The 11984-nt window shown below is 29.3% G+C and overlaps 1 protein-coding gene across 1 annotated transcript; it reads left to right on the top strand.

Annotated features, from left to right (window-relative positions):
• The first annotated feature begins 7024 nt into the window (after positions 1 to 7024).
• Positions 7025 to 7667, top strand: LOC108850610 (glycine-rich cell wall structural protein-like). Its single transcript, XM_018624109.1, has 2 exons — positions 7025 to 7463; positions 7606 to 7667. The coding sequence occupies exons 1-2, from the start codon at positions 7025 to 7027 to the stop codon at positions 7665 to 7667; spliced, it is 501 nt and encodes a 166-aa protein (XP_018479611.1).
• The last annotated feature ends 4317 nt before the right edge of the window (positions 7668 to 11984 follow it).

The raw sequence follows: 11984 nt of genomic DNA on the forward strand, positions 1-11984 counted from the left end.
AGTACTAATTTTTCGGATTGCATTTGGTTCCGTATTTTGGATTCAGATTTTTTGCCCAATTCTATATTTTTATTGTAACAAAATTTTAATTTAAAGTGATGATGGTTTGCACTGATTTTGGGTATGCAACAATTATTAAACCAAAACACATTCTACTATGTATGTAGCCCATTTGGTTAAACATTAAAAAATGTTCTACGCTCATTTAAGGAAACCAGTGTGCTGAAATAAAAACGTTGCCATTTCAGATTATGAAAATCGACACTTTAAAGTTCAAATTACTCTCAATCGGTGTTGTGACGAAGAAACAGGGATTAGGATTAGGAAATAAGTCTTTTTCTGCAATCCATATTCTCGCTCCATATTCTCGCTAGATGATTTAATAGCTTCTAAATATATATTCAATGTATCGATCTCTTTTAAGATTTTTTAAAAATATTAATTAATAAAATCTTACACATGCTAGAGTAATCAATTGTTTCTCAATTATATATATATATATATATATATATATGTATGGGATTAGAGTAATCACATAAATCAAACAATACTTCTTGTTTATTTACAATATTTTTATGGTAAATAAATCAAAATAATTATTATATTATTTTATATGGTATATAATTAAATTTCAATGACATTGATATAGATATATAGTATATTTCAAGATAAATATTTATTATCATATGATTTTTATTAACATATGTATATTTTTGTAACAATAAATTCAAACCATTAATTCCAAAATTTATCGGAATGTTCATTCTATATATATATATAAAACATAGTGTCTTCATAATGCTATTAAGAAAAATATATATAAACATAGTGTGTTCAGAATGCTATTAAGAAAAATAACAAAAGACATTAGTTTAGTATGATATATATAGTCACATAGGGATAAAGTTTAGTGTCAACCCCAAAAATTCATAAAGTTTTGTGTCAAACGAATATTCGCGAAAATACAACCCCAAAAATTCATAAAGTTTAGTTTATATTATTTTGAAAAGTATTATATGCAGGGGGGAAAATTTAGAAAACATTGACTATTATATTTGACTATATAGTTAACCTGATCGAATATTTATGGAGACAAAATTAATTAATATATGATTTTGAAAAGTATTATATGAAAGGGAATAAAATATAGGATATTATTTAATGATACTTTCACTCCATCCAATATTATTTTGCAGTGTCAACAGTTATGTTGATTCCTTAATTAAAAAGTCAATGTGCTTAATTTAAGTGATTGCATGAAATTTATGGACTTCTTTTTGAAAGTATTGTACAATCAGTTATAAGCCAACTAACGTAAAACTTATGTATATATATGTTTAGACAAATATATATATATACAATATTATCTTGGCCAAAAATTCAACTAATGTTAATATTATATATATGTTTAGACATATGTTTATACAATATATTGGCCTAACCAAAAAACATGAACTTAATTAGGCTGATTTTAAAACACATGAACTTAATTATTTGGTCCATATTAGTTTTATAGACATTGTTAACAAATATATATGAGTTATGATCATTATTCATTGTATCAGAATTTGATAATGGGATATGAAATGGTTGAGTATCAAACGGGTTATTCATTAACAAAACAAATAACGCAATTGAAATGTTAAGTATGTAAAATTTATCGGAATGTTCATTATGGAAATAAAATGAAAACGATAATTATGGATGCTAATGAATATGGAAACGTAATTCATTCACGGTATACATAATAATGTATATAATGTATTTTCAATCATACAGAAAAAACGCTAAAGGAGGACACAACACTTTATATTCATTAATACTTTTTAAAAAATTTATTAAACCTTTTCTTTTCTATTCTTATTTATTTAAAATCATTTTTCAGAACTTTTTATTCATTATAAAGAAATTTTGTATTACTAAAATACCATATAAAGTGTTGCCAGGTGAGAACGGGTAACTATTAGTTCCTTTACCTATAAAGTTTCATCAACTTATATTTGTGATTTTATTTTCTTTATTACCGAATGAAAACCGCAGTTCAATGAATATTTAATAAAATTTGGTCTTAACTATATATTGTACGAAAATGTTAACTATGGAAACTATATCGGTATGTTATATATGGAAAAAAAATTACGATCATGATTGATTGAAATAATAAGTAAGGGATTGATTATGTGTATACTCTTAATAATACTAAACTTTGGACTGATTTATCAATGGCATATACATGTAATTTTTCTAGTAATGTAAGGGTTTTTTTTAAGATGGTTGTGAGAATGAATGTGAGCATACCACCTAGGAAATAGCATTGGTGTAAATAGCACATGAAGTGAAGGTTATTTTTTTTAGTGCTTCTAAAATAATATATAGGGGATAGGTTGCTGGCGACAGGGTGAGTGGTCGGTTCCTACAAACTATTTAACAAAGAAAAGATATTAGATAATATATAGATCCTGAAATCCAATGATTGTTTGTAAAGATTAGGGAAGAAAATAACATAAACGACGATATTCTCAGAACATGACGATGTAATCAGATTCCGCTTGACAAAAATAGATTTTATTAATGAAGATTGATTGGATTACAATGAATGAATGAAATGACAATGACTAAGATCTAAGAAAAATTATTGTGTGTGAGATCGTGGTCGAGGTCGTGCGTATAGTGTGTTAGGGTTAAGATTGTGTGTCCCTCTTCTTTTATAATCTCCTTCATTGGCTATCTAACAGTCCCTAAATATCGGAGGAGATCTCTTGACTAAGCCGAGCTCTCCTCTCTTGATATTGGGTCTATCTTCTTTGCTAAATGCTGGTGGGCTCAGTCTTTGCTCTCGTGGTTGTTCTAGGCCGATATTCACCTTTAGTTACTCATGCCAATGGTTGTGTTAATCAGGCCCAATAATTTCCCCCCAGCATTTTTAGTGAAGGACCAGAAGAAAAAAAGTGCAAGCATCTCGGTCTTGATTCCTACTCGGCATGTTTATTTCAATCGAGGTAAAATCCGCCAGCTGTGGTTCTTTGACAGGTATCAAAATCTGCCGTCCATGACTTAACTCACTATAACAATTACTTCTTCATCGTGCGGCTAAAATTGATTCTAGGGGATAGCGTTTATCATTACTTTTCTCGATAATTGCGGAGGCGCCGCCTCGGTTTCTCATTATAAATACCCGGGGGGGGGGGGGGGGTGTCCTTCCTTTATTATATACTCCCTCCGTTTCATATTAAGTGTCGTTTTAGAGAATTTTTTTGGTTGCAAAATAAGTGTCGTTTTAGAGTTTCAATGCAAAATTTATTAACTTTATTCTCCATTCTATTTTTCTATTGGTTGAATTGTATCGGTAACGATGTTTTTATATTGAAAATATGCAAAATTAAATGTTTTCTTAATCCGTGTGCACAAGTCTAAAATGACACTTATAATGAAACAGAGGGAGTACATTTGATTTCTTTCTCGTTTCTTTCTTTTCGGAACTCTTGCTTGATATATCTTCCTATTTGAAGGACTATCCTTGATGGCAAGATTCGTCTCCTTCCATGTCCCTATCACCTAGAGTTCTGATCTTGACAACCTTTACAAGAACTGCAAGGTTGATCGAGCTGTTGAAACCGATCTCGTATCGGGTAACGAGGCTCCTGAAAATGTTAGGAAATGATAATGCGGGACCTACACCAAATATTTCGAGGATTGTGGTCTTTCCTTCCCGATTTCGGAACCAGTACTCGAGATATTTACAGAGCTGGGTTTGGTGTTCTCTCAATTGTGCCCAAGTTTTTTCAGGCACTTCTTGACATTATTGGTTAGGGCTCGCGAGGAGGGAGTGATGGTTTGTCTCGAGGAATTCCGTCAGATTTTTTTCCCTTGCTGACTTCCCATTTCTTTAGTGGGAAGATCTGAATGTAAAAAGAGCTATGGATGGTGATAAACCAATCTCCAACAAAGCCTCTATGAAATATATAAAATGGATTTTGTAAAATTGTTATTCGTTGGTGAATTTTAATAGATTGAAAATATGTATAATTTATACATACAAATAAAATTTAATAATTTGAAAATCTAAAATGTCCATTTTAATTAGTATTAAAAATTATGAGATTTTCTTTGATATTTGAGTCACTCATTTCAAATCTATTCAAATCCTTTAAAAGAAATCCATTCAAATCCATCAGAAAATCAAATAAATTTTTAAATCCGTATATTTAAATAACAGAAAATTAGAATTTGATTCATGAATTTCTTGATTTAGGTTCTTGGAACCTCCTTGACCAAAAGGTGTTATATCGTTGCATTATCTTAACATGGAAAGTTTGAATCTCGATATATGCGTGTTATTCAAGGGCGGTATCTTAAATGTAAAGTTTGAGTACATTACATGTTTTTACCTTTGGATCATGTTTGGTGAAATTCCTTTTCCGGCTAGTGGTTTTCAAGAAATAGTCAGTGACTTTAATGTACTCAAAAGTTCCTCGTAAGACCATGAGCAATGAGGGTGTTGAAACCCACATTCAACTGTTGAATATCATGCAGTGAGGGTGTTGAATTTTTAAGTTTATCTACGTGTATTCAACGGGTGTTAGAAAGTTTAAGCTGTTGAAAAAAATATTTGTGGGCCTGAACGGTCATATGTCGCAACATGAGTGACTGGAATTGGTAGCTGGAATTGGTGGCTGCGTGAGTACACGCGCATGGGATGACACGCTGTATTCTTTTTTTTAATGGATTTAAGATATGTCTTCTGATTGGCTGATGCATATTTCCTTTTATTTTATCCTCACCCAATAATTCAAACCCATTTATTTTATAATAAAACTATTTTAACAAAAATAAGAATTATATCAAAATTCAAGATTTTTTTTTATCTAATAGAGACTACTCTCATTTCGTTTGGTTACAGAAAAATGTCATTTTCATTATAATCAACTATTTTAGTGTTTTAATCTTTGTTTTTGGCTAAATGGATTCAAATAATAATTATTTTAACACTCAAAAATCTTCTAATATTCCGTTTAACTTCCAAAATCCCAACAATTATCTAATTTTAGTTGTATTAATAATATTAATTTTTCGTATTTTAAAAATTAAATTAAGTAAATATCTAATTTAAAAATGAATATATTTTTAATTTTTATTGTTTTATTAATATTTATTTATCGTATTATTCAAAAAGTAAGTTAATTATAATAATTAAAAGTAAATATTATTAAGATTTATGTTATTTTAATTTTAAGTTAATTATTAATATGTAGTTATTATATTGTAAGAAAAATAAATAATATGAATTAAAAGTTATGGGGTAGAGTGTTGAAATTTTTTAAACAAACCATTGTAGAGGTTTAAAATAAAGTAGGTGTTAAATAAATGAGGTGGAAGAAAGAGAAGATGATATGAAATGTTAAAAGGAGAAAATGAGGTTGTTGAAAGTGAAGAAGGTGTTGAAACCATTGTTGATGGTCTAGAGAATGGTCTTCCACACTCATCATGTTATAACCCGTAATGTTAATTATCTCGTTTTCAGTTATCCCACTGTAATTTTATACACATACAAACAATGTTTTTCAAGTAAATCAAGCTTGTAGTAGTATTAAACATTAGCTTTTTTTTTTGTACAAGGCCAACCATTAGGATACTTAATACAATGTAACAGCATTTTTTTGTTAACCAACAATGTAACGGCATTTTCAATCTTTGTTTTAAACTTTATGAACGTTGATCCCATTACTGCTTTCCCTGAGTAGACTTGCGGATCAAAAACCAATGTAACGGTTTCTTTTCGTCACTGCCACCAAGTCTAGGCGGAGGTTTCGTTTCATCCTTGCTACCAATGTTAGTCGGAGATTTCAATTCACTGGATCCCCCATGCATAGTGGAAGATTTTGTTTTGTCAATGCCATCAAGAATAGTCAAAGAATTCTCTTTATCATGTGGTTTTGGTGCCAGTTTTGAAGGATCTGTATTGTTTGGTAGCATTCCAAAATTATCATAGCCACCGGTTATAGTTGGAGGTTTCACTTCATCAGATCCACCAAGCTTTGTTTCGTCATTTCCACCAAGTTCAACCGCAATTTTTTCTTTGTCATTCAGGTTTGATGCAAGCTTTGAAATATCTATATTGGCTGCGGGCATTCCAGAAGTACTAGAGCTACCAGGTTTAGATATAGGCTTCACTTCATCAAAACCGTCACGTTTTGCTGGATATTTTGTTTCGTCATGGTTAATCGAAGTTTTTCCTTTGTCTTCTAGATTTGGTTCTGGTTCAAGAGGATTTGTACTGGCTGATGATGTTCCAGAATAACTAGAGTCACCAAGTGTAGTTGGAGGTTTCACTTCAAAGGAGACGCCATGTTTAGATGGATATTCTGTTTTGACATTCTCATCGGGTGTAGTTGAAAGATTTTCCTGGACATCGGGCTTTTGTACATTATTTAGAGGACTTGTGTTGGCTAGTGGCGTTCCTAAATTACTGTAGTCCCTAGATTTAGTTGGAGGTTTCACCTCATCAAAGGCATCACGTTTTGTTCCGTCGTTGCTTCCATGTTTTAAAGATTTTGCTTTGTCATCTAGATTTAGTGTTAGTTCTGGAGGATCTGTATTGGCTGGTTGCTTTCCAGAATTACTCGAGTCACCCGATTTAGAGGTAGATTTCACTTTTTCTAAGTCGTAAAGTTTTGTTTTGTCATTGCTACCAGGTTTAGTCGAAGGTTTTGATTTTTCATCCAACTTTGGTGTTGGTTGTATAGTTTCAGGTGGCCTGATGAGTGGAATAGAGCCAAGTGAACATCCCGATGGCATGAAATCATGACATGCTGGACCCGATGAACTACCTGATGGCATAGGACTAGGTGTTGGTGCACCATGCAGCGAATTCTCTGGAGGTGGTGGACAAGGCAACCAGCTCCCAGGTGTTGGTGAACTTGGTAGCGTGCTCCCAATGCTTGGTGGACATAGTTGCCAGCTTCCTGAATATGGTGGACGTGGCGGCCAGCTCTCAAGAGATGATGGATCTGCCGGCCAGCTCCCCATGGGTGGTGGACATTGTGACCAAATCCCTAAGGGTGGTGGACCTGAGGGCCAGTGTCCGGGTGGTGGTAGTGGGCAAGGCGGACATCTCCCAAGGTGTGGAGGTGGACAAGGCGGCCAGTTCCCAAAGGGTGGTGGACCTGGTGTCCAGCTCTTCGAGAATGGTGAATGTGGCAGCGAGATCTCCGTAGATGGTGGGCTTGGAGGCCAACTCCATGTAGGTGGTACATCTGGAAGCCAATTCTCCGAGAGTGGTGGACTTGGTGGCCGGATCCCCGGGTGTGTTGGGTGTGGCAGCCAACTGTCCAGAGGTGGTGGACTTGTGGGCCAGTGCGCAGATGGTGGTAGACAAGATGGCTTACATCCCGGTGGTGGTCTCTCTTTTGAATGCAGTGGTCTGCATCTTGGTGGTTCAAATGACATAAAAGATTGCCAACGAGGCATGATTTATGTGTTTTTATTTATTTATTTTTTTTTGCTAAAGGGCTGTGTTTTTTAATTGAAATTGAGAATAATGTCTTGGTACGTGGACACATTTTGATATAAATAAAAAAATCAGAACGTGTGCATGGGGTCTGTTAGGTACTTTGGAGAAAGTTGAAGTTAGGTTCCTTGGAGGAACAATTGCTAAACGTGAGCAATGAGGTATGTGTTATGGTTAAAAAGTACACGTTTGGAATGTTCTGTTAAATTTTCCCCAGCCGTTCGGGGGAATAATAGCTAAACTTGAGTTTTGATCAAAAAAAAAATAGCTAAACTTGAGTGTGGTATGTGATACGGTTAAAGCACATGTTTCATTTGATATTTTCCCCCTAGCGTTTTGTACTGTAAGTTGAAGGCATCGGATTCAAGCATGCAAATCACTTCAAAGTTCATAAGGTTAGAAAGAGATTGGAATTTTACACGTAAGAGTTGCAAACGATTCGCTGCAAAATATTTGGTCTAATCGTTTACTCTTCAAAGAATGGTGGAATGAAACTGCTGTTACCGATTGGAAAAATCATTTTTAACCTCTCCCATTCCTATATTTTTTTTATCTTCGTTGAAAAATGGATCCCAACAAAAACTCTTCAAACCACCTTTTCAACTATCCAAATTCTAACAACTATCCATTTCAAAATCAACCTTCCAATCAACCCCAAAATATTCTAAATTATAGTTTTCCACCAAGTTTCTTCGTACCGTCAGCTGTTCCCAACTATCATCCATATTATAGTTCGTCGATGTCATATTCATCTCAACCACCCGCTTATTCTTCTACTTCAACGGATAATGAGAGATTTATAAGTTTGTTAGTTGAGCTTATTGTACTGATTATGCTATGTGTGTTTTATTATTTGTATTGTATGTTTATTAATGTACTGTATTAAATTTTAAGTTTTCGTAATTATATTTTTTAAATAATAACTCTTTACATTTCTCATCTTTAATAATTGATATTTTTATTAAATTAAACATAAATTATTTAATCTTTTATATAGCTCTTATTTAATTAATAATTATTATTAATATATAATTACAAAATAAAAGATATAGAAAAAATATAAATATGAAAATAAAAATGGTAGGGTAGAGTGTTGAATTTATTAAATAAACCATTGTAAAGTATAAAAAATAAGTGGATGTTGAATTATTAAGTGGAAGAGAGAGAAAGTGATGTAGAAGAAAGAGAAGATGATGTGAATGATATTATGGGTCTAACTGGTGACCAAGGAATGGAAGGGAATAATGCATTCCTTGCTATTCCTAATTGTTTTTACCATTTATGAGGAATAATTTTTCTTTTTCATTCCTTGTCATTCCTTTTATTATAGATGTCATTCCTTTTATTATAGAGGAATATAGAACAAATTTGTTCCTTGCTATAATTAATGAGGAATAATATTCTTTTCTATTCCTATAAATTTATTCCTCTGCATTTTTTCCCTACTTATTCCTAGTATTCTTCTAATGGTCACCAGTTAGACCCTATGTGTTGAAACTATTGTATATAGTCTAAATGAATGTTTTGTGCGTCAAATACGAAGTGACATGTCAAAAAAAAAAGAGAATTCTGATCGGTTGATTTTAAGAATATACTCTCCTACTCTCCTTGAGTATTAAGAACTTTTAATATTGTAAAATGATTCTATAATTGGATTATTAATTAATAAAAAATTACAATAAGTTACGATAAATTTATTTAAAATGTGACTACAAACTAGAGGTTTTTAATCTAGTAAAACCAAACTGAACCAAAATACAAAAATAGTTTAGATTTGGTAATATCGAATATACCGAATGAATGTTATTATTAAGAAACTGCGATGTATAAATATGGTTTAGTATATAAACAGAATAAACCGATCAATCTAAATATATTAGTATAATTATATGTACATTATATAATATAATTAATAATATATACATAATTTATTTTATTGATATGATCTTCATACTTAAATGTTGAATTTAGTAATTTAATATTTTATTTTATGTTAAAAGTTACTTTTTCACTTTTATAAAATTAAACAAAACATAACTTTTACCTTTTTGTTGACAAATATGTGTGCTAATATTTAGTTATTTAATAATATTACAGATTATTTTTATTCTATAAAAACTATCAATAGTATTAGCTTAATATGTTTATTAATTATTTTAAATAGTAAACGAAAAAGCTGTTCTATTTAAAAACCAAAATATCTTCATATTAAGCTAGTATTAATCATATAAAGTAAAATTTACAAAATATTATAAAAGATAAATATATTTATGGTTTTGGTTTAAAACCAAATAAACCAAAAACTGATGGTATATAAACTTAACCAAACAAAAGTAGATATGGTATTAATATGGTTGCTATTTTCTATAAAATGACACACCAAAAATGGAATCGATATTCAGATTGGATACCCCCTGCTACAAACTTTAAATGTTATATGTTATACTCTTATTTATTTCACATAGAAAATATAAACTATTAATAATTTATCAAAACATATAAAATTATTTTATAAATAGATGTTAAATAATTTTATGATTAGTATAATTCACATATACATTTGAATTATAAGATTACATAAATAAATTTCATTTTAATATTTTTCTCAACATAAACATGGAAGCACAATTTATTTGGCATATACGAACTTTAGAAACATATCTATTTTTCTTATCAAAACAAAATACATTTTATTTTGGAAATATAGATCTACCAATATACATAAACATAATAACTGGTGTTTTATTTTTAAATAAGTTCATCAAAAATGGTAACTATAGTTTAAAAAATAATTAATTGACGAATATGTTATATAACATATCATTTTTATTGATTTTATATCCTACCACAACATGAGAAATCAACTACAGACAATTGAAAACTGCTGATCTGCCATATATGTTATATATTACAAATCCAACAAACATCCATGCAAACTTTAGTTATTTATTAAAACAATTACCATTCTAATCCACAATATATATAGTAAGTTAGTTTAACATATAAATAATACTACACTTGTCTCATTTTATCGATATTTTGAAAATATTTGTAAGACTTGCTGGAGTACAAAAACAAAGATATTTTACCTCAATTAATAATGCTCATATATATATTAGTATAATTAAGAATCTTATCTTAAACTGATAATTAAAAAGTTTAATAAAATCTAAATTTTTTATTTAGGTTAACATTCTTAAATTATAGTATGTTTTGTATTTTTGTATGCAAATATGTAAGAATATTTCAGGATGATGAACTGAAAAGATTTTAAGTAATACTTACATTGTTTTAATTTTAAACTAAAATTATCAAAAACTCAGTTTTAGCTACAATTTTCTTAGTAACGAAAAATATCAATATTATATTGCTTATAAATTTAATCATTAAAAAAAGAAAACGAAATATACATATGTGTGTAATTATCAATATATAATATTATTAAATGTGTTTTTAATAAATTATTAAATATGTTAAAATAGTCATATTCTCCTTTTATGAAACAATAAAATAATACAGTATAACAAAATAATTTTTTAGTAAACATATAATAAATAAATACTTTTATCTGTAAAATCCCGGGCATCAGCATTGTTTATTTAACGACTAGGTGATTTTCCCGTGCTCATGCACGGGTATAAATATTTGTAAAGTGAATATACTACAATAATTGATTGATATTTAGTTTTAGTTTTAAAGTAGTTTGTAATTTTTATGTAAAATTTATATCAATAATACCACATTAATTTAGTTTAGACATATGATTTTAGATATGTTATCTTCTATCAGTTTAATTGTTTTTACGGTCGATTTAGTTATCATTTGGATATATTGGATTACATATATTTCTATAAATTCAACTACAATATTTTTATTCAAAATATATTTAAATTTTGATTAATTTTCTTATATGCATTTAAATTGGTTGTTGTCTTAGATATCTAAATATATTTTAGTAAAACTATGTATAACTTAAGATATATTATTCTTAGAATGAAATAATAAAAAATAAACTAAAGTGTCTGATTCCTACTTACATAAATTAATATAACAATAATATTCTGAAGTCTCATGCATATATATAAATTCTACAAAATAACTAAATTTTGACAGTTGATTAATATTTTATTTTCACTTGTTAATATGTTTTGATTTATCCTATAATTTATATTTATAAAATAAATAAAATGTTATTATAAAGTTATATAATCTTATTGTATTTAAATCTATGATTTTAGATATAAGTTGGATTAATCAAACCACTCATGTTGTGAGTATACTAAGTTAAACATTTTTTTTTTCAAATGAAAACTGAAATATAATTATTTTTTTATATGATTAAGTCAAATTTTATTTTATTTATCGTTTAGTTAAATGTGTATATATTTTGGTAATATTTATCAAATTATATGTTAATTTTTTCAACAAATATTAGAAGATAATGTGATGAACAATATTAAGTTATAAATATAAGTAA

This window comes from Raphanus sativus, chromosome 4 (genome assembly GCF_000801105.2).
Source record: "Raphanus sativus cultivar WK10039 chromosome 4, ASM80110v3, whole genome shotgun sequence".
Lineage (NCBI taxonomy): Eukaryota > Viridiplantae > Streptophyta > Magnoliopsida > Brassicales > Brassicaceae > Raphanus > Raphanus sativus.